This window comes from Dama dama, chromosome 18 (genome assembly GCF_033118175.1).
Source record: "Dama dama isolate Ldn47 chromosome 18, ASM3311817v1, whole genome shotgun sequence".
In the NCBI taxonomy this organism is placed as follows: domain Eukaryota; kingdom Metazoa; phylum Chordata; class Mammalia; order Artiodactyla; family Cervidae; genus Dama; species Dama dama.
The window spans coordinates 18,430,914-18,455,834 of NC_083698.1; the positions used below are offsets into that span (position 1 = coordinate 18,430,914).

The 24,921-nt window shown below is 37.8% G+C and overlaps 1 protein-coding gene across 1 annotated transcript in view; it reads right to left on the minus strand.

The window, feature by feature from the left end:
- The window catches only part of THSD7A (thrombospondin type 1 domain containing 7A), a 265,412-nt gene that overhangs the window by 43,328 nt on the left and 197,163 nt on the right, over positions 1 to 24,921 (minus strand). Inside the window, exons 12-14 of the mRNA XM_061166284.1 lie at positions 19,641 to 19,835; positions 17,928 to 18,191; positions 2,587 to 2,765 (exon numbers count right to left, since the gene is read on the minus strand). Coding sequence (XP_061022267.1) covers positions 2,587 to 2,765; positions 17,928 to 18,191; positions 19,641 to 19,835 — 638 coding nt within the window. The remainder of the gene's footprint in view (positions 1 to 2,586; positions 2,766 to 17,927; positions 18,192 to 19,640; positions 19,836 to 24,921) is intronic.

Sequence of the window (24,921 nt, forward strand, 5' to 3'; positions counted from 1 at the left end):
TCCCGCAACCACTTGGAGCCCACCCACTCCTCTCCCTCACTTTCTGAGAAGCATGAGACAGGACATGTCACTGTCTCTCAAGGCGAGTGACTTAAGCTTGTTCTCCCCTATCCCCGTACCTTAGGCCCTGATTTTAAAATGAGAAAACACGTGTAACACATTAGGGGAAAAAAAGGAACAGCTGCAGAAGAAAAGTTTATGAGAAATATGACTTCTTTTGTGTAAAGGGTAAAAAGAATACATTCTCTGATGCCAGGAGTAAAATGGAAACCAACAGCACTCTATCATGAACCATGAAGTTTAGCAGTTCTTACCTGGGCCTGCAGCAGGGTTCACCAGGAATGAGGAAAAGGGAGAGAAACAGAGACAAGTTAAAATGTCAGTGTATTTGGTGAGAAGATCTCACGTTCTAAGTTTCAAGTATTATCCATATAAAAATGGTGGGTTTTATTTTTTTTTTGGTAAATGATTCGAACATGTATCTTAGACCTTGAAATAGAAAAACCAACTCCTCATTATTGTTTAAAATTAAGATACACAAACGAATTGTAAACAGCACAGCCCAGGAAAGGATTTGATAGGTGGGATGAAGAAATCTTAGAAAACCAAGTAGACCTCAAAATACGTATCATGGGGAATTAATATATGACTGCAAATATCTGGTGAACCAAACTGTGAGTGGACTATTTACAGACTGATTGATCTTAATCAATTCATTCACCCATATTTCTGAGGAAATGAGTATTTGCTTCCTCAAATGGAAAATGGAAACTCAGAAACCATTTTCAAGGCAAACTACCACAGATTACTTATTGAGGAATGTATGACTGCAGTAAAAGTCTATATGACTTATAATTTTCACAAATTCACACCAAAAAACCCCCCAATTTTCAGTTATACAAACCTTTGCATATTCTTTACTTTTCTTACATTTTATTAACAAATAAATCCTTAGAAGTTTCTACTTTTAATGTAGAATATTTATGCTCAAAGACTCAGAAATCGATTATTTCCTGTTTCAGTTTCGATTTTCCCATTGTACATGTCTCAATATTCCACCAGTAGACTGGTAACAAATACTCAGATATCATACTCTGCATTAGATTTTATCAGAGTGACAGAGAAGTGGCTTAGGGAAAAGTTTTAGTAGCAAAGACAGCTTGGCACAGCCATTTTGAACTTTCCTAAATTCACTACATAAAAGACGCTGCGGCAAACAAAACTTACTTTAAATTCTGGCTGGCTGTACACATACACACTAAAGGTAAGAAAATGCGTAGAGGTTATTCAAAACGTGGATAAAAATGATTGAAATTTAAGTTTACTATTGGAAATTCAGTATTTCAAAACTTGTAGAAAAATATTCTTTTGTTAACAATAAACATTACATTTCAGTTATTCTGTTTCATCAGGGTCACGCACTTTCTTCTTCAGAAATAGTTACTGGGATAGAGAAAATCAACTCCCAGTAGATGGCAGCAGTGCAGTATATTCTTCACCGTTGGTTGCATTTATCTAAGGGCAAGTTAAGCGATTTTACTCGGGAAAAATCAACATTCTTTTAGAAGACTTCCTGTGCAATTTAATTCTCCACTTTCCTGGCCCTTAACTGCTTTATTCAAAAGTTATTTTTATTTTTCTATAATTTACTTTTCTTGTGATGAACAAAGGTTATTTTGGGAAGGCAAACGTATATGGGTTAGCAGTGTATTTGAAGGTTAAAATTAGACAATCTATGTGTGTATGAAATGTACATACATATTTAAATTTGGTTCATACATATAACTTGGTTCTTTTGAGACTTAAATATACATCTTAATATCCACATACATATTTCATATCTAGTGTGAAATTCACTATCTGTTAATTCTCATGTAGGCCAAACATGGCAATGACTGTCTGATGAATCTTATGTTACATTAAACAAGTAATCTTATATTAAACAATTCCCCTACTAGATACTTCACTCTTTATTTCCAGTGGAACACAAGTAATAACTATGAATAGCTGCTAACACAGTGTGTATTCAAAGTCAAAGAAAGTTCCAAATAACACTGAAAAGGCCAATCACCAAATTGATAGATAACATAGTTACTTTGACACCATCTTCATATCTCTTTCTTCTTAACATATTTCATATCAAACAGAATATATATTTCCCAATTTTTGACCCACACCATACACACTTTCCTTGATTTTAATTTGTATGGTTGGCAATTGAGATTTTTTTTCTGAGTCTAATGGATTTATCAGATAAGACAATCTTGCTCTCAACACTCAAATTACTGTATAACAACAGATTAAATACCTTGACAGTATTTCAAAGGTAGATTTCATTTATTTCCATTGAATTATATTAATATGCACATATATACACATACAGTATATTAAATCTCTTGCAAATACAGAGATCATCCATCTGACTTGTAATTTTAATAATTTACTCAGGCATGGTAAAGATAAAGTGGGTCAAATATCTTATTCAGGGGTTATTATTTATTCTCTATTTTGGGTAAAAAAAAAAAAAGAGAGAGATCAATGTGCATCTAAGAAGTATTTTACAATATTCCCAAGAGCAGAAAATACCTGGTTGACATGATCCAGTTTGGGGCATGGCCTGCCTCCATTATAGGGTTTTTCACGCAGCCATTTAGACCGAACCTTCACGCCGCTCCCACAGGACTTGCTGCAGCGTGACCAATTGGACCACTCACTGAGCTTGCAGTCTGAGGGGCAGGGGATGATGCAGGCCTCTTCAATGTAACCTGTGCGGACAAAAATGAGACAAGAGCTGTCTCCTCCACATGTCACTCGGCTATTACCACCCACCATTCCAGCCCATTTAGAAGGTCCAAGTTTGACTTGCCAGCAACATGCAAATATAGCGGTGTCTCTGTCATTAGGGACTCAAATTAAATCCTGCAGGAAAACGACCGATAAGACAGCGACTCTGTTAAAATAACAGCTGAGCAGCTGCCATGTGATCTGCTTAGGATTCATGCTCGCCATATTTCAACATTTCTGACTTTCTGACAGCTCGTGTTTAATTGACAGTAACCTGTCTGCTGCCATGTCATTCTCATGCTGCCAGAATAATACATTAAAAAAAGTATATCAGTTTTCTATAAAATCCTATCTGCTAATGTCACATAAGTTCAAGTGTCTGAGTCCATGCAACATTCTTCCTCAAGAAGAAAGCCAGACCCTCTCAATCAATATTCAAAAGGAACCACTTAACTTAGCACCTTATGTTTCGCTTTCATTGAAAATCCAGTCTGATGAAGAAAAATGAAGGATGTTAAATAAATAATGCCTCATATTATTATAGTGCTGTCAATTTCAGAGCGCCTTCACATACTGTATTCAATTGATTCTCTTGAAAATAGCATACATGTAGTGGGCATGTACTGATGCTTTACTGGACAGATAAGATAAAAATACAGAGAGAGAAATGACAGGGCAAGGTCACGCAGCCAGAGATGAGGCTAGGATCTAGTCTAGTCTAGCACTCATTCCATCAAATCACACAGTCAATTAATTTAAGAGTCTGCAGATTTGTCCTGAGAAATGGGAGCATTTTCCTTAACCACTCCCCCAGTACCAACTTGGCACTTCACAGTTATCAATTTATCCCTATTTTTCTCAAGACAAGTAAGTGGAAACAGCAAAATTCCCCTGGTCAAGAGTCAAATGTTATCCTCTGTCACACTCTGCCTGTGAGAACGTTCCAGAAACAAGAGAACACTCTGCTCTTGTCATTTGACATCAATGCCAAAGATTCCATTTTGAAAATGACTACAATGTAAACAGTTTCTATTAAGAACTCTAGGTAGACTTTTAAAAACTTAATTGAGACATAATTTATATATCATAAAAGTCAGCTCATGTTTTGGTCTTTAATATAGTCTGTGTTATGCAACCATCACCACTATCTGCTTTTAGAAGATTTTCATTACCACTGCTATACCTATTAGCAGCCATTTCCCATTTTCCCCTACCGTCCTCTAGCAACCACTAATCTAGATTGTATCTCTTAAGAATTCACCTATTCTGAACATTTTATAAAATGAAATCAAAATCAAACATTATGCTTTATGATCGGCTTCTTTTACTTAATACAATGTTTTCAGGATTCTTTTATGTTGGGACATTTGTTAGTACCTCATTGCTTTTTATAACTAAACAGTATTCCATTGTATGGACATATATTTTTTAATCCTTTCATCAGTTGATGGACATTTTAGTTGTTTCCATGCTTTGTACATTACAAATAATGCTGTGAATATTTGTGTACAAGCTTCTGCACACGTGAGTTTTCAATTCTCTTGGGTATGTATCTAGGAACGGAATCACTTGATCATATGATAACTCTTTATTTAACTTTTTACTGAAATGCCAAACTGTTTTCCAAAGTGACTGTACCATTTTACAATACCACTAGCAGGATATGAGTGTTCCACTTTATATATTTGTCAAAACTCATTTATTATGTCCCTTTTATTTTAGTGTCCTTTGAAGAACAAAAGTTTAAATGGTAATGAAGTCCAGTTTATCTACTTTTATTTTTATTTCTGTGCTTTGATGTCCTATCTGGAAACCATTATCTAATCCAAGGTCATAAAGGTCAAAAACACCCATTTTTTCCCAAGAGTTTTATAGTTTTAGTTCTTATATTTAGGTATATAATTCATTTTGAGTCAAGCAAAAAATGTCTAGTCACTTACAAATCCATGTCATCAGTAACCAAATTATTTAATGTTTATAAAAGACAATTACTTAACAAAAAGCCAACTATTTCCAAGTATTATCAAAAGCGCTTTAGTAAAAGAACACTAGTATTTCATACATAATAAATTATTGAAATATTTCTAGAATTGCATTTCCTACCTTGTGCATGTGTGTGTGCTAAGCTGTATCTAACTTTTTGCAACCCTATGAACTGCAGCCTGTCCATGGGATTCTCCAGGCAAGAATACTGGAGTGGGTTGCCATGCCCTCCTCCAGGGGATCATCCTGACCCAGGGATCAAACCTGTGTCTCTTATGTCGTCTGCACTGGCAAGCAGATTCTTTACCACTAGCGCCACCTTTCCTGGCTTGCAAAACATCAAAATAACTGCAAAAACAAACCTCTAACCTTTTGTCATTCAGTAATTATAACTGACAGTAGACTCACATGATTTTTCATGTCACTACTTCAGAGTAACAGATAAATGGAAATTCTTTCCATTTTATCTGCTGAAGTACAATGGCATTGGTGAAATATGTCATGTCTGACTTCAGTTTCATTCACATTGTATTATTAAGTAAGCAGATATAAAATTTTTATGTTTGATCTTCCAATAGAGTATTCCAGAGAATGTCTCTCCGATAAAACTCAATCTATTAAATTGCTGAAAGATACAAATTAGGCACTGAGATAAAGACACAACTGCAAAAGAGTATAATGCTTAGCATTCCATTTTAATTTTCTAATGTGTAACAACATTCAATAATTGCCTGTCATGTTTATCTCGTACAATTAAAATCCTTAATGCTACTAGTGAACTGCCAGATAAGCATTCCCCTGCCTTCTCCACTAGGATCATTTTTGAGGGCAATTAACGCCAAACGATCATGGGGGATAGAAAGACAGAAACATCTGAAGCGTTTTAAGGCTAAATAAACTGCTGGCATCTTGAAGCAATTTATGGTTCCCAAGAATGCTGGAATAAAATAAATGACTTCACAATGAGGGTGTTAAAACTTGGTAGCTCAAACACAGGATATGACACATGAAAAAAATCAAACTCCTGAATTTGATTGTAGTTTTTGTATCTATATCTGTTCTGAAGGCTGCTTTCAGGTTGAAATGAATACAAAATTATCAGGCTTTGAGTGGCAACCAGAGGACCTTTGAGATACACCCAGTCACCTCATTCATTTGAATTATGAATGTGCAGATAAAATAACTTTCAACAACTTTCCCAATTATGATATTGTGCTGTTGAAAGGTGTACTGCTGATAGATTAAAGAATTCATTTTGAAAGCACGTGGAACATATTGGTTGGTTCTGATTTACAGCTGTGTGAGTGCGCGCGGCTGGCACTCCACTGGAAACATCTGGATTAATCTCAAAAGTGACCCGAAAAATCTATCCTGCTTAAATGTGTGTTATATGCACATGACTGCAATTGCAAATGAGGACATTTAGCTAGAAGTTTATCTACAATGGTCCTTATGGATTTGAAAATACTGGAAAAAGGTCACTGAAAAGTAGTTTCAAAATGAATAGAATATACTTTTGTAATTATATATTAAGAACTGATAACTTGAAAAGCTGGGGAAACTAAAGTACCATGTATATATCCAAACTCCTATAATCAACTATTATACCTATAAAATTCTTATATTCAGTGTTTGAAAGGTTATGAATCAACCCTGGGCAACTAAGATGTTCATGATGAAGTATTCGGGTAAGTTTATATAACTGCAATAAACAGTTATTTTAATCTTATTTTTATATTTTTGTTTCCTATACATGTGAAAACATATCTCTTCATATCTGCTAGGTACTTATAGACTTTCTCAGAAAATTTCAACATCAGTTTTAATTGCTGTCAGATTTTGTAGCTGTTGCTCTTCCAATACTGATAGCTTACCCAATGACTAGGAGCGTTCAGATTCAGGCAGTGTACCTATGTAGTTCATGATCAAGGCCATTTCTAAGAGCAAACTCTAAAACGCTGCTGTATAATGAAGACTTTGGCTGTTCTGTTTCTCTGATTCCTGGCAGACAGCTTCTAAGCTCTGAAATTTCCTGAGTGACAGGAGTATCTTTGTTATTCATGGTGGGCCTCTTAGACTACATGTGAGTTTATTAGAAGATGTCTAAGGAAGGGGGATGACCGTACCACGAAGACCAACCATGTATTTAAAAAGCTTGGGACTTTCAGCCTCTTGATATCCTCCCAGCCTACTGGGAGAGGAGATTGAGTTTAACTGTGTGGTCAGTGATTCAACTAATAATGCCTACATAACAACTCCTTCCCCACTAGAAAACTCTGGATACAAAAGCTGAGGCTGGCAAAGGACATCCGTGGGCCAAGATGGTGATGTCTCCTGGTTCCACGAGACGACAGCACGGATGCCCCGTGTTTGGGACCCTCCCAGCCTTCATCTATGTGTCCTTTCTATTGACTGTTTCTGATTTTCATCCTTTTGCTATAATAAAACTCTAAGTATGATGCTTTCTGAGTTCTCTGAATCATCCCAGCGAATCATTGAACCTGAGTGAGTAGTGGGAACCCCTAAATCTGTGGCCAGTTGGTCAGAAGTGAGGCTCACCCGGGAGCCCTGAACAGCACAGCTCATGTCTGAAGCGAGAGCAGTCTTGTAGAGGACTGAACCCTTAGCCTGTGAAGTTTAGCCCAGGTCCAGGGAGTCAGTGTCAGAAATGAATTCTACTTTCAGATGTATATATTTTATTTAAAAAGGAAATAAACTTATTTATGTAAGAGCCCATATCCAAAGTTTACTTATTCAACCAAAATAAAAACTTTGAGAATAATTAGATACATGAAGGCATTTATGGACTTTTTCTCCCCAAATCTAACATTTATAATTTTAACTAATATTGTATTAAAAATTGGAAAAAAATGTTCTAAGAACCCATTTTGGAAATAGGGCTTTGTCAGCAATATAAACATATTTGACAGAGTGTTCAGATTATGAAGTAATAGGAAATAAATTAACTTTGAAACAGCAGAGTGATTTATTTTGAACTGGATCCAAGGCAGGGCACTGTTCTTTTAGTCAACAAGAATCACACAATGACACGAAGTATTTCCAAAGGATGATCTTTAAACACTAGTTTGTTGGATTCTCAGCTTCCCTGGTGGCTCAGACAGTAAAGAATCTGCCTGCAGTGTGGGAGACCTGGGTTTGATTCCTGGGTTGGGAAGATCCTAATAAATGTTAACATGATTTTTATAAAATGGTCAAGCAAGTTGGAAAATTGTTGCATTAAACTAGGTTAAACAGGTCTTTTTACCCTGGGCTTTCTCTTTGTTGTGTATTGTATGTTTGCTAACATGAACAGTGAATCTCTAGGAGAATGACTCAGACACTGCATTATATGCTTCTTAACTTTTTCCTACAGCATCTCCCTGGACCAGTGAGAAACAGATCATTCCAATAGGTTGCCATTATAATGCATTAAAACTGGATTCATGTTTTGAGCTGTACAGAGTTTTAATGTTTAATTAGACCTTTTTATGTCCATTTCTAGATAAGGGAAAAATGCAAAAGCTAACAAAAACAAAACCCCTAAACTTAAGAAAATTTCTTCTTAGTTTATACTTTAAAGTTTTAAAGAAGTAAAGGTTAAACATATGGCAAAGAGAGAGGAAACTGTTATGCAGATAAACTTCTTGAATATTTTTTTAATGACTATTTTAAATGACCATTTTGTGTTTATGCAGATTAGCTACAATTTCCTACAGGGATAAGCTGGCTTTCAATGTAACTATGAAAAAATGGCTAAACATTGGAGAGTAAATGCAAGTGAAGGTTTTCCTTTTAAATTTAACTTTAAAATGCCCACAAATATGTTGGCGTGCTCTCAGGTTACTTTTTGAGCCCATCGATATGGTTTATGTCTAATATAAACCATGTGGTTTATGTCTAATTCTTCATGCATTTACAAAAAAAATTCTTATGCATAAGCCTTGCTCACTATATAATCATTTTGATGGTACTTTGAAGTAGAAAAAGACCAGGGATCAAACTTTAGTTTCCTGTATCTCCTGCACTGCAGACGGATTCTTTACACCCGAGCCATAGGGGGAGTCCTGAAATGAGACCACACTCAACTAAAGGGTATTAGATTATATTCAACTAATGGGTATTACAGTTACTTTGGACTTGCAGGGCATTAGTATAACAGGACTCTATATGAGGGTCAAGTTAGTATCTCTATGAATTATGAAACCTTATAATACAATAGGCTTCCCTGCTGGCTCAGCGGTAAAGAAGCTGTCTGCAATGCAGGAGACACAGGTTCCATTCCTGGTCAGGAAGATTCCCTGGAGGAGGAACTGGTAACCCACTCCAGTATTCTTGCCTGGAAAATCCCACAGAGAGAGGAGCCTGGAAGGCTATAGTCCCTGGGGTAGCAAAATAGTCGGACAAGACTTAGTGACTAAACAACTATAACAACCTCAAGAAAAACATAACACAACAGGAGTAATGAACAACTTTGTGGTTGTATCAATCAAATTATCATCGTTATCAGCACGATTATCATACCTAATCGTTTCACTGAAGTTAGTTATCTTAGGGCTTCCCTTGTGGCTCAGCTGGTAAAGAATCAGCCTGCTCTGCGGGAGACCTGGGTTCGATTCCTGGGCTGGGAAGATCCCCTGGAGAAGGGAAAGGCTACCCACTCCGGTATTCTGGCCTGGAGAATTCCACGGGCTGTATAGACTATGGGGTCGTCGCAAAGAGTCGGACACGACCGAGCGACTTCCACTCACTCGCTCAGTGCTATCTTTCCTCTAAGGCAATGGGGAGGGGGAGGGGTCTGAGCCCAAAAGAAAGGATGTGGAATAAAACATAATAGCAGATATTGTTGATAAAGGCAAAGATAAATAGATTTTTCTCTGCTGCTGCTGCAAACAATGAACTGTCCTTGGTAGTTAAATTTTATTTTAAGCAGTGAAATACTTTGTTCCTAAAATAGTAGAAAGCCCAGTAAGTGTACGGGGTATCCCGGAGGCTATATTTGACAGCCTGGCCTGAGGGGCTCCATGGAGCCCAGTTTAAAAGCTTATAAGTAAGTACTACTAGGTTGAGGTCTCTGTGACATGGAGCACACAGAACTTAGTGATCTAACACCAGAAGTATTCCCATCTCATACAGTGTGAATGGTGGCTGCAGGAAAACTGCCAAGGAAAGTCACCCTCAACCTCTATGGTCCTCCTTCAGGGCGCCTGTTAGAAAAGAATGCTGGCATCCACACCTTATTTACACTCCACCCTAGGTACCTGGTTTCTTTTTGTACCCACATATCCATAGTAGCCCTTTCTTTATTTACCTGGTTCTTTAAACGTGCATCTTCTATCTCAGGAAAAGTCTTTCTCATTCTCTGCCTGTCTTTTTACATTTGAAGGGAAAAAGATCTCAATTGTGAAAGATGACTGTAAAACCAACACTAGCTTTATCTGTGTTATCAAATGAAAGGTTTAAATTCTAAAATGAATTAAGACATCAGAAAAATACTACCAACTGAAAAAGTTTCTTAGAGAAATCAGCACTCCATTTCAGCTCATTTAAAAACTCTCTATATTGCCTTTTTTTCCTGGTTTAGTGAAACATGCTCTTTCTTAAATACAGGCATCTACTACAATAAGGAATAATTTATCACTCCATTTTGTTTCTAATTAACCTTTAACATTAAACATATCATCTTCTATAGAATTTCATTACAAAAAGGAAAACATTCCAGGTATATTATGGTTCAGTAGTCATGTAGGTTATTTCAGAATCTACTTTCTTCATATCCATAATTAATTTTATCAGATGTACTCTGAACTCCACAATGTCTTAAAAGTATATGTTCTAGATCTAAACCTTACTTGTAAATTGAGTACTCTCTGAATTTTAAAAATTTCAGTTGGGCACATGTACAAGAAATACACTTAGGATGCATTCCTTTTCTAAATTTTGTTGACGGTCTTTTTTTGTTCCCATAAATCCTAATAGGAAAAAAACCCCACACTTGGTGGCATGTATACGAGAATTTCTGACTGATAAGGCAGCATCCAGCGTTTACAGTTCCTTACAACATTGAGGGACGATCATTCAAACATGATACCTGTTTTCAAATATTCCACATCATAACTGCAGGCAACTGGTGAAATAAAGATGTAGATCATTTAGGTTATTATGCAATAATATTAAGTGTTGCCATAAGGGTAAGCTATCATTATAAAATGAGAACATCTTACTAAAAAGCTTTTGTTTCACCTGTAAAGTTTGCAGAGCTTTCTTTTTATTAAAATAATTAGTATCACAGTACAAACCCCCAATGAAGCAACCTGTAAGAATGACTGTGGGTGCCAGAAAGGGTTTTGCAAAATATCAAATTTTAATGGGTATACTTTGAACCCCACTGATGCTTCCAAAACTAACCGCTAAAGCTAAAGCTTCATTACTGTCCAGAAGGTTCTCTGTAATACCATTCATAAACATGCTAGGCAAAGAGAGAAAGCATGAAAGAATCAATACAAATCATAATATTTTAGAATTAATGTTAAAGGGAAATTAATCTTATATTATTGAGGCATTAGACAAACTATGCTGAACAATTCAATAGCAACTGTAGTTAAAAGACTGAAATAATTGAGTGTAATGTGACCTGGAACAAGTAGTACAGCATGATGGTCAAAAGGCAGTACAAAGTCTTAGAATTTAGTCACTGGATTGTGACTACTGAGTGCACAAAGTCAAAAGCACACACAACACTTTAATACAATACTGTACTCTGTTTATGAATAGAGCAGTAAATAAACACACAGCTCTCTCCTATTTCCCTATCTGAGCCAAAAGACTTTCCTCTTCCTCAGGGCAACCGTTCACTTGCCAATATCCTTTCACAGAAGATCCTACAGAATTCATTCTCTTTTCAAAATCATACCTAAACAGGTATTCACTTTATAAAGATGCATATTTACAAATTTTAAAAACTTCCTAATGTTTGTGCTCCTCCCCACAACTGGTAAGCAAGTGAACTATCACCCATTAGGTGTTGATTATTTTGACACCCTCTGCACACCCCCACCTCCCCACCATCTTGTCAGAATGCAGATTCTGATTCAGCAGCTCTGCAATGTGGGCTGAATGTCCAGTGGCTTTTCTGGAATGTCTATGCTGCTGGTCTGAGTAAGAAAGGTTCAAATCCCAGTTGGCAAATGATAGCCTAGGTTGACAGCCTATGTTTGTAAATGAAGTTTTATTGGAACATAACTGTGCAATTCACTCACATATTGTCTCTGGCTGCTTTCCTGCTATAACCGCAGAATTGGCTAGTGGTTACAGATACCTTTTGGCCTGCAGAGCCTGAAATATATGCTTTTGGCCCTTTAGGAAAACATTTGATAACAAGTAATTTAGCCATGGACAGTGGAGCCTGGTAGGCTACAGTCTATGGGGTCACAAAGAGTCAGACATGAATGAGTGTGCATGCAACTTAACCTAAAAGCTGATTCTCAAGTTTCCCAGAGTCTGTCCAAGTTGGTAAGTATTTGATAGGTATCAACAGCAATATATAAAATTACTTTTAGGTGATAGAAGACCTATGTATACGTAACAGCGTGGGCTCAGAAAAGCTAGGCTTTTCTGCTTATTTGATATTAACAGATGATAAAACATCACAAATAAAAATGAGTTCAATTTTAGAATACCTGTTGATGGCGCATTGTGGCTTAAACTCGGTATGAGGAACATCAAAGACAAATATGCTGAGAGTAAAGATTGAAGAGAAGTGTCTGGAAGAAATTACATAATTCAAAGAGCTCAAGACTTGAGCATCTGGCACTTTTTCAATTTATCCCATTCACCTTGAAAGTGTTGTTTTGAGATAAATCTAATAGAAATGTTATTCCTTATTTTTTCAAGGGAAGTTGAGTGGACACAAAGAGAATTAAATAAAAATTCAATATTCCCAATTAAAGTTGCAAACATAGGCTGGGAAAAAGCAAGTTGTCACAGTTACTAATATAAACCAAGAGATAAGCTGTTGTCCAAACCTGGTGTTGTACAAATCAGGCAATTCTGAACCTACACACAATTTGGTAGGCAGAGAGAAGCATATATACTTGATGAATAGCATATAGAAAGTTTGTGGCATGTATATGTTTTATTCCAAAGATCTCAGTTGTTCTCAGTGATCTGTTTGATTATACCCCAGAACTGTGACAGAGGGAAGGACACTATTTGAAAAAAGTGTCCAAGCCTGATTGTGGATCAAACACAGCTACAAAAATTCTCTCCACCTCTTCACTCATTCATTCATTCTACAAATACTTACTGAGCACCTACTGTTCTAGTGCTTGGGATACATGAGTGAATAGAGTAGTCAAAGATAACTTCATCAATCCATGTTTTTGTACAGGAGATGCAACACAGATAAAAATATAATAAATAAATTACATGGAATGTTATAGAGTGATGCATGTTTTTGAAATACAAAATGTTGAGCAGAAAAAGGGGTTTTGGGCAATCTGGGTAGGGTTGAGGGACAGCATAATAAAATCTGTCACATTTCAACAAAAATCTTGAATACATATACCTTGCATAAGCTAGGTTACCTCTATGATTATTTAAAATATTGAGGTTAAATGATATCATAATTCCAGAAATTCTACCTCCTGTTCTGGCAAATTTTAAGAGTGATTAACTGGAGAAGTACCTAGTACTATGTGCATAGGCAATTAATTTCTAGTAAACCAATCAATTTCTTTGGAACAGACCCTGAGGCTAGGAAATACTGAGGGCAGGAGGAGAAGAAGGCAACAGAGAATGAAATGGTTGGATGGCATCGCTGAATCAATGGACATGAGTTTGTGCAAACTCTGGGAGATAGTGAAGGACAGGGAAGCCTGGCGGGCTGCAGTTCATGGGGGCAAAGAGTTGGACATGAGTTAGCGATGAACAACAAGAATAATCAAGGTCTTAGAGGATTCTAGCAGTGAGGAGAAAATGTGTAATTTGTTTTTTGAGTGATTTACAGTCTGTTGCCAATAGTGACACTGTCCAAGATTTCATAGCAAAAGTAAATATACATAGTTTGTATTATGAGGTTAGGAGAGATAATAGCCAAAAATCTATTCATATATTAACATTTGTGTGGGAACTATATTTACTACCATGTATTCAGGAGGGGTGAACATTTATTTGGCTCCCAGGTATACTTTAAGATCTGATTTTTGGAGTATTGGTAATGCTTTTCAGTACAGAGTCTATCACTATGAGAAATTCCAGGCAGAACTGTGCCTTGAGTTACAGATGTTTTTAAAAAAATGGTAACCACATGGGAAATGACCTAAAATAATATACTTAAACTGATGACAGTCAAACTGTTTTATCAGTATAATAACTGATAATATGAACCACAGATGGATAACACAGATTAAATAGAAATGCCATAAGGCTACTATTGAACAGGACAGGGGATTACTGTTTTTGCACTGCACACACATGGGGATCAATTTTATGTTTAAACTGAAAGCTGTAAGAGACTTTTCTTGAAAGCCACTTTAAAACCCCATTTGCGCCATACATCTGGAAAGCTGATTTGGCTGAGCAAAGGCAGGGGTCATAGAAACTGCAATTTAGAGCACGCCTAGGATAGGGTACCAAAGTGATAGTATTTCACTTCCAGGATTGACAGAACATCAGTAGTAATTCCAAAGAAATCAGGCAACAGAGTCAATTTCCTCAGACTTTGAGTAAAACTGTTAGTAAACACTAAAATATCCCACTGGATATGCATCATAGATCAGATTTAATGAGAAAGGAGAGATACTGAATAGACACAAACAGTTCACTTTATCTTTGGTCCTTTCACAATTTCCATGAAGTTCAGTGCTTCCAGGGACCCACCTTTTTCCTAGATGTGCTTTTCTTTTAAAATACAGTACTGAATTCTTCACGCTTTGAATTGACAGTGCTAACGCAGGAAGTCTACTGCTTTTGGTCAATTTCAGTTTTTTCTGTAGTTGTACTTTTTTCAAGGGATCAAACATTTTTGTGGAGAAGACTCTTGAGAGTCCCTTGGACTGCAAGGAGGTCAAAACAGTCAATCCTAAAGGAAATCAGTCCAATATTCATTGGCAGGACTGATGCTGAAGCTGAAACTCCAATACCTTGGCCACCTGATGCAAAGAGCTGACTCACTGGGAAAGATCCTGATGCTGGAAAAGATTGAAGACAGGAGGAGAAGGGGACAACAAAGGATGAGATGGTTGGATGGCATCACTGACTCTATGAATATGGGTTTGAGCCAGGTCCAGGAGTTGGTGATGGACAGGGAAGCCTGGTGTGCTGCAGTCCATGGGGTCACAAAGAGTCAGACACGACTGAGCGATTGAACTGAACTGAAACATTTTCACGCGAGTCACAAGATATTTTTAAAGTTTTTTTTTCTTTTTTTGTCTAAAAATAAGATTGACTGTTAAATGGTTGACTGAAGTGCTCATGCATCTAATTAGCAAATCAGGGTAAAAGAGAGAACAGATGAGAGTCATTCTGAAAGCTTACAGGCTATATTAAAAACAAATGATTATCTTGCTGATTCACTACGAGTAACAATTTAAAATGTGAGCAAACACTTACATGCTACAAGTCAGGAGAAACATTTTTAAAGTGACCTTCAATTTTACATTTTAATGACTATGGATCCTCTACATTATCATCATATTACCTCAGAATGGCAAGTGCATTTACATTTTCCCTGCTATTTATAGCACCTATGTTCTTTACCTTCTACAGAGAGCACATCACGTGAAATGCCGGCCTGGATGAAGCACAAGCTGGAATCAAGATTGCCAGGAGAAATATCAACAGTCTCAGATATGCAGATGATACCACTCTAATAGTAGAAAGTGAAAAGGAACTAAAGAGCCTCTTGAGGAGGGTGAGAAGAGGAGAGTGAAAAAGCTGGTTTGGAAACTCAACATTCAAAAAACTAACATCATGGCATCTGCTCCCATCACTCCATGGCAAATAGAAGGGGAAAATGTGGAAGCAGTGATAGATTTTATTTTCTTGGGCTCCAAAATCACTGCAGACAGTGACTGTAGCCATGATATGAAAAGACACATGCTCTTTGGAGGGAAAGCTATGACAAACCTAGACAGCATACTCAAAAGCAGAGACATCACTTTGCCAACAAAGATCTGTATAGTCAAACTATGGTTTTTCTAGTAGTCATGTACAGCTATTAGAGTTGGACCATAAAGAAGGCTGAGTGCCAAAGAATTGACGCTTTGGAACAGTGGTGCCAGAGAAGACTCTTGCGAGTCCCTTGAACAAGATCAAAGCAGTCCATCCTAAAGGAAATCAGTCCTGAATATTCACTGGAAGAACTAATGCTGAAGATCCAATACTTTGCCCATGTGATGCAAAGAACTCATTCTTTGGAAAACACCGTGATACTGGAAAAGATTGAAGGCTAAAAGAGAAGAGGGTGGCGCAGGATGAGATGGTTAGATAGCATTACTGACTCAATGGACTTGAGCAAAGTCTGGGAGATAGTAGAAGACAGAGGAGCCTGGTGTGCTGCAGTTGATGGGGTCGCAGAGTTGGATACACTGACTTAGCAACCGAACAAAAATGTTATTTGATACAGAGAATAAAAAAGCAATTACAGAAGTTTTTCAAGGCATACTAAACTTAATATTATTCTAAATGCATATAATAGTCTTAAATTTAGAAATGCACATATACTAACTTGCAAAATTCTTATATCCAGAGCTTCAATATAATGGAGTCTTATAATGGGGGCTCCTATCACTAGACTTTGATATAACAGTAATTATGAAATAAGGTAAAAAAAAAAGTCAGGGTTTTTGGAAACTTCATTTTGGTGACAGATTTAAGAGATTCCACAAGTGTGTCACCATGATACCCCATAATGGTTTATATATGTGAGATGATCCTATTAGTTCATGTTGTCTTCTGAACTATGTAATAAAACTGGAGGAGTTCTGTTCCAATAGCAGAAGTTATTTCAGCAAGGTTGGTGGGTAACTACCATGTACCTCTCTCCTAGTAGTTTAATTCATCTTTCTCAGGTCACCTCCATGAAGGGAGGAAGACCACTGTCCAATGTTGGCAAATATTGGTACAAAAATATTTTGTGACATCTGTGACATCCTCAAATGACATCCGTGATTCAGGCTGACCCACAGGAAACTGATCTCATTCCATAATAAAATACAGATACATTAAAAGAATGAAGAAATATTGCTTAAAGCTGACTATATTATGACATAGAACCAAAGAGTTCACTACATACTTTGGTCAAAACCACTCTTTACAAATTTTTGGCAACTCATTAACACAGTATCTTAGTTTCCTTTTTTGATATGCTTTTTTTTTTTTCTTTAGAAAACAAGTTTCCTAACTCTATGCACCTTTTTCTGGTTTTGTTTGTGTGGGCCAGTCTCAACTTAATGATGAATAAAGAAGAGATGCTTGAGTTTTCATGAATTATGGCTTCCAATCTTTCTCCTCTGCCACTGAATGTACCTTAGGCACATCACAAATCTTGCCAGTTCAGTTCTTAAAAGTCTGTCTAGCTCAAATCTTTATTCTCAAATTATACTCGCGTCTTCTGTACTCCTCCCCACTGTCTGTACACAGACTTGCTGGGGATTGTCAAGCCTACTCAGCAGACTCGGCATCAGCCCCAGAGGAGGTCTCTGGCACCATTTTGCGTACATGTAAGGCTTCCCTGGTGGCTCAGTCAGTAAAGAATCTGCCTGCAATGCAGGAGACCTGGGTTCAATCCCTGGGTTGGCAAGATCCCTTGGAGGAGGGCACGGCAACCCACTCCAGTATTCTCGCCTGGAGAATCTCATGGACAGAGGAGCCTGGCGGGCTGCAGTCCATATGGTCACAAAGAGTTGGACATGACGGAACGACTAAGCACTGCACAGCAAGGCTTCCCCGTCACTTTGGGACTTTGTTGCCAACTTCTGGACAACGAGACAAGTGCCACTGAATGTCCTGTTATATATGAATGATAGGCATACAGCGTGGTGGTGCCCCAGTGTTCCGTGTAGAACTCACTTCGGTAAACTTTCATTTCCCTCCACTCTGAAACATGTGTGTCTCAACCCCAAAGATAACAAATGTACGACAGTGAGGAAAAACTGCACTACCGTGGCTGTTGCACCTGGACGTCTCCACGAGCCTGCCGTTCTGGTCATAGCACGCCATCGCCTGGTAGCGGTATCCTTGACCACATTCCTTGGTATCTCCTTGGACCTTCATTCCCAGCAACACTTCCGCTTTCCCCTCTGGCAAAATGCAGTCGGACCAGTTTCCCACAGGCTGTGCATTATACTTGTCACAGGGGCAATATTGCGTCTCAATCAGGGGGTACAGATGAGAATTTTTACATTTTTCCTTCTTCTTACTTTTTCCTGTGGAGAAAATTAAGTTGGAAAACACCGTTATTAATACCAAGCATCCCTAAGTTTTTTTTTTTTCCTTTCCTACCTTCCTTTCTTTTTTTTAACTGTATTCAACTGTAGCCTATAAATAAATGCTAGTTTCTCCCTCCACAGTGCTTTTTATGTAGGTTTTTGTTAGCACTGGGTGCTTTGCATGGTGAAAATTTTCTTTTTTCTTCTCAATTAAAAATAGCCCATTTTGAATAAGGCACTAACTATTGTGCTGAATTTTACACTCCTCGAAAGGATTAAAATCCTCTCAAATGATCACATTCTTTCACTGACTGGAGGTCTGAAGTAACTGCATAAATATCTCCTTTATAATCTGTGCAAAAATATGTCATGAAGAGAGACAGTCACTGCACAGGCTCACACAGTTAACTAACTTTCTGTTAAGTCCAAATAGATGGTATAGTTATATAAGGGGTTATAGTTCAGAAAATCAGAGTTTCGCATTTACTTTTCTGATTGTGATTTCACATCTTTCAATAGCCCTGAAGAACAATCATTTTAACAAACTTGGTGATTAATGTAGGGAATAATGATATTAAAAATGAAAATGTTTACTATCAAATAAAAATATTAGAAATAGTTTATGTGTAAATCTAAATAAATTCTCTTGTAAGATAAAAAATGAGTATAATAGTAATATGTGCCTGAATAAAACCATTATTTTAATTAGATTACATATATTTATGCCATATATATTAATTATATTGCACATAACAAGTTACATATGTCTTACATATATATTTAACTTTCATAAGCTGCCTTATACAGTTTTCAATAGTCTTCATTATGATAGCTGGTCCATCTCACCACTTCAAATTCTGAATACTCTACTAGCATGAATATTTTTAGGTTTCTTTGGCCACTGACAGTATTTTTGAATGCGTCAGAGTTTAGTTCAGCATGATGGCTCCTGTTTCTGCTCGTTATGCTTTTTACCACTGACTATCTTTTAAAATAAAGCTTTCAGATACAGAATTAATGTCGTATTTCTCTTCTAGATGATGAAGGATAATCTGAGGTTGTGACAAGGAGGACGACTTAAGAAAGTCAAGTTTCAACCTCTCCCTGTGTTCCTAAGAAACTTTTTTTCTAAGCACCTCACAGTCTACTGGTAATTCAACAAAGGTACATGTTTAAACCAAAAAGTAATCTAGCACAGATTGTTTAGGCAGACAGAGTTCAATTTCCAAGGCTACTTTTTCTACTAAAAGTACACAATGCATCTGTCACGGCCACCTTATGTTAAAATCCAGCTCTGAATCCACTGCCATATTAAGTGTTAGGACAGCAAGAATAAGGCATATCCGTGCATTTTCCAAATACATTGTCAGAACTATCTTGTTCTGACTTCTTATTATGTTTTTCTGCCTTGGCAAGGGCTGGCTTTGGTATCCCAATTATTCTTACCAACGACAGTGCGCTTTCTGGTCCTAACTGCGCCGCAGTCTCCATTGCATGAAGAAAATCTGGACCAGCTGGTGAGCTGACAGTCATCCTGGCAAGGCACCTGGCAGGCTTGGGTGAGCGCTGGCACGGGGCCTGCATGCCGGAGGCACTCATGGACGCCAGCCTGCCCTCCGTCCTGCTTTCGACAAGTAATGGCTAAAGGAAACGCAAAGGGCTATTTATCACGAATTTGAATGTCTGTAATTACCCTTAGTCAGGAATTAACCTAACATTGTTTTACTTAGTCGGAGAAATCCTCTTTTGATTCTTTATTTGCAGCAGAAATCTGGTAGGAGTGTTTCTAGTAATCACAGTGGTCATTAAATTGATCCTATAGCATTTAAAAAATAACAGATAACTGTCAGACACAACAGAAGCAAACACATGCACACAGCAGTTTTTATTAGATGTTATTAAGGATTTTGGGGCTTCCCTGGTGGTTCAGACGGTAAAGAATCTGCCTGCAATGCAGGTGACCTGGGTTCAATCCCTGGGTCAGGAAGATCTCCTGGAGAAGGGCATCCATTCCACGATTCTTGCCTGGAGAATTTCAAGGACAGAGGAACCTGGCGGGCTACAGTCCATGGGACTGCAAAGAGTCAGACATAGTTAAGCAACTAATACTCACTTTCAAGGATATTAAGTTATATGTGGATTATATTTAGAAATGAATTATTTAAAAGAGAAAATAGACAGGCTCTGCTGCCCATGGAAATTTTCAGGCAAGAATATTGGAAGGTATTGCCATTTCCTACTCCATGGGATCTTCCTGATCCAGGGATCCAATCCACGTCTCCTGCATTGGCAGACAGATTCTTTACCACTGTGCCAGCTGGGAAGCCCATAGAAGGGTCTTAGTGGCAGTCAACTCTTTGGAAGGTCTGGGTGAGGGAGAATGCTTATGAAACTTGTCACAGAGCTCCATTTGCATAAAAGAAGCATGTTTCTTTCTAAAATTACATTGAAAGTTTCTTGTGATGGCTTTGAAGTGATTAACGATTAATGGGAGAGGGCAGTGTCAAAGTCCCTCCCTACTTCTCTCTGTGTACAAGTTCTTCACATGCACAAATAACAACCATGAGTTTAAAATGAAGACAAGGGTGGGACGAACTGAGAGAGTAGCACTGAAATATATATATTACCATATGTAAAACAGATAGTTAATGGGAAGTTGCTGTATACCACAGGTGGCTCAACCTGGTGCTCTGCGGCAACCGAGAGGGGTGGGATGGGGTGCGAGGAGGGCAGAAGGTTCAAGAGGAAGGGAACATATGTATACTTATGGCTGATTCATGCTGGTGTATGGCGGAAACCAACACAACAGGGTAAAGCTATTATCCTCCAATTAAAAAAATTAAGACAAAACTTTTAGCAATCTTAATCTATCACACCATAGTTGACATTTCCAATAACTACATATGGAGTCTCAAAAAAGGGTCAAATAATTTTGGTTTACATATTTTAGTTTTCCCAAGATATTGTTCGACTGAATTTTTAAAACCAAGTCATTGTTTTATTACCTATTGAACATAGACATAAAATTGCTTTAAAGGTAAAAATGTCTTAAAAAAGAGCAAGTGATATCTAAGTCCTCTTCCCTCCTGCAGCCATTTCCCCCCTATTGGTTTTAGAAATAATTCATTTTTTATTGAGGAAGCAGAAGAAACATTTAGACCTTGGTCCTAAAGTTAAGTCTTCATTGAACCAGCTTAAATGGCCCAGTCAGACTGATTTACATGGCCCTTTCAGCTTTATGGTCTAGACTGACACTGCAGCTGGTCTCTGCTCTGCTCAGAACTCTATCATCATGAAAAGAAGGTGAAGGAGCCTGATATTTTGATCCTAAATTACCATTAGGGCACACAGGGCCCCAGGTTAGATAGGACACTCTGGATCTGTACGCTAAAACTTAACACCCTGTAGTACAGGAGTGTGTGAAGGGGTATGTAAAAAGATTTAACAGTTTTATCCAAGGAAGACTTTCTCTGTGTACAGTGAACACAACTTGTTGGTACTGCTCTAGGAAAAATTGCATTAATTGGGCAAATGCAGGTGAAAAACACTTATTTCCTAGTTCTAGATCTCTCTTCATTTAATATGCACAATACTGGAAGTATGCCAATTTGTATGAAACGAACAGAGGTCCATGAATTTTAAAGGTATGAAAACCTCGTTGAGGGGAGAAGGGTAGACTTTAGGAATGATGTGACAGGAAAAAATATTAAGTGCTCCAAGAGACTCTCACCTCTTGGAAGAAGAGTTGTCTGGTGGACTGCGGTCATCAGACCAGTGCCAGGTAGAGGCTCTCACATCAAGCTGCAGATGATCATCACCTGGATAGCTCTGGGAACATGCGCATGCCCTTGCTAAACTCCAACATTCTGATTTAACTGGTTGAGGGCAGGGTCCCAGGCATTAATATAATTTTTAAAGTTCCCTGGGAAGCAACAGTTAGAACTGGACATGGAACAACAGACTGGTTCCAAATAAGAAAAGGAGTACATCAAGGCTGTATATATTGTCACCCTGCTTTTTTAACTTATATGCAGAGTATATCATGAGAAACGCTGGGCTGGAGGAAGCACAAGCTGGAATCAAGATTGCCGGGAAAAATATCAATAACCTCAGATATGCAGATGACACCACCCTTATGGCAGAAAGTGAAGAAGAACTAAAGAGCCTCTTGATGAAAGTGAAAGAGGAGAGTGAAAAAATTGACTTAAAGCTCAACATTCAGAAAACTAAGATCATGGCATCTGGCCCCATCACTTCATGGCAAATAGATGGGAAACAGTGGAAACAGTGGCTGACTTTATTTTTCTGGCTCCAAAATCACTGCAGATGGTGATTGCAGCCATGAATTTTTTTTTCTGCTTTTTATTTTAAAAAATTTTCCTTCTTACATGTGTTCCCCATCCCGATCCCTCCTCCCGCCTCCCTCTCCATCCCATCCCTCGGGGACTTCCCAGTGCACCAGCCCTGAGCACTTGCCTCATGCATCCAACCTGGGCTGGTGATTTGTTTCACCCTTGATAGTATATTTGTTTCAATGCTGTTCTCTCTGAACATCCCACCCTCGCCTTCTCCCACAGAGTCTAAAAGTCTGTCTTACACATCTGTGTCTCTTTTTCTGATTGCATATAGGGTTATCGTTACCATCTTTTTAAATTCCATATATATGCATTAGTATACTGTATTGGTCTTTATCTTTCTGGCTTACTTCACTCTGTATAATGGGTTCCAGTTTCATACATTCTCATTAGAACTGATTCAAATGAATTCTTTTTAATGGCTGAGTAATAATCCATAGTGTATATGTACCACTGCTTCCTTATCAACAGCCACGAAATTAAAAGATGCTTACTCCTTAGAAGGAAAGTTATGACCAACCTAGACAGCATATTAAAAAGCAGAGACATTACTTTGTCAACAAAGGTCCAACTAGTCAAGGCTATGGTTTTTCCAGTGGTCATATATGGATGTGAGAGTTGGACTATAAAGAAAGCTGAGCGCCGAAGAATTGATGTTTTGAACTGTGGTGTTGGAGAAGACTCTTGAAAGTCCCTTGGACTGCAAGGAGATCCAACCAGTCCATCCTAAAGGAGATCAGTCCTGAGTGTTCATTGGAAGGACTGATGTTGAAGCCAAAACTCCAATACTTTGGCCACCTGATGTGAAGAGCTGACTCATCTGAAAAGACCCTGATGCTGGGAAAGAATGAGGGCAGGAGGAGAAGGGGACGACAGAGGATGAGATGGTTGGATGGCATCACTGACTCGATGGACATGGGTTTGGGTAGACTCTCTCACATCAAGCTGCAGATGATCATCACCTGGATAACTTTGGGAACATGCGCATGCCCTTGCTAAACTCCAAAATTCTGATTTAACTGGTTGAGGGCAGGGTCCCAGGCATTAATATCATTTTTAAAGCTCCCTGGTGATTCAAACACGCATCAGTGAAATGAGACCAGTGCTCTAGTAGGCAGTGTATTTCCAGAGGCATCAGATACTCCTGGAATGCTATTCAAGTTGAAGATTTCTGGATCATTCCAAAGCTCCTGGATGAGATCTCTATGTGTGGGGCCAGGGAATATGCATTTATTTTCAAGTTACTTGGATGGTCCTCATGCCCATTCAAGCTTAAAGCCTACAAGCCTGAGTATTCAAGTCACTAGGATATGTTTGCCTGAGACTTGTGACTAAAACTGAAGGTCCTCTGGTGCCCAATTTCCCAAAGCTTGACAAAGGCTGAGCACGTGGGAATGAGCTAAGGGGTACAAGGAGTAGACCAAAATGAGCATCCAGGTAGGTGGGAAGACTGTGGATTGGTATAGGAGGAATCCACAAAATGCAGTATATTAATAAGCTCATGTGATTTTGCAATTCTCTCTACACCTGCTTGAATACTTTATACAATGGGAGCTCTGATGGTTTGCGGCCAAAGTTGCCCCCAAGGATGCATAAGAGGAAGGATTGATAAAGAGGAAAATATTAGATCTTTACTCATCAGGATATGTAGGAACCTCAAAAATGATTATTTTGGAAAATAAGAAATTTAACCATAAGAGTTCTAAGCTGTTATTAGAGTCACACTGTTTATAACTAAAAGAAAAAAAAATCTACAAAACTAAATTTATGTTCTTTGAAAAAAGATGAGTTTTATCTAAGCATCCAATTTGGCTCTCTGAAATACAGACTTGACTATAAATCTTTTAAACTAAATGCAATTGCCTTGAGTTCTCCATTAAGGTTTTATAAGGTTCTCTCTTATAAATTTTTTTTCACAATTGTTCCAACCATCATCACATTAAGGGACATGAAAAACCAAAATAAAGTAAAACTACTATCAACACGATTCTAGAAACTAATTTCTTCTGTGCAAGTCTATATCATTTACATAAATCTAAAGCCTATATTCCTGTAGTATGCAAACTCTCAAAAAGTATTTCAAGTAGTTCAAAAGAAAAAAATGTGTAAAATTCCCATATTTGTTCTCAGAAACCCACTCAGCACTCCACTCCCTTTATCTGAGAGTTTAGGCAGTGTATTTTGAATGAATTACTTACGCAATGTTATCCAAACAAGCAGCAACAGTACCATTTGTACAATATATTGAAACTTATCATAGATCTCAACTTGTGTCTATTCTGACTTGGAGGAAATACAACAATTCAAACAGGAATGTAATCTGAAGTGAACTTCCTGCTATTAGGGTGAAGAAAATATAAATGTTTGGAAAG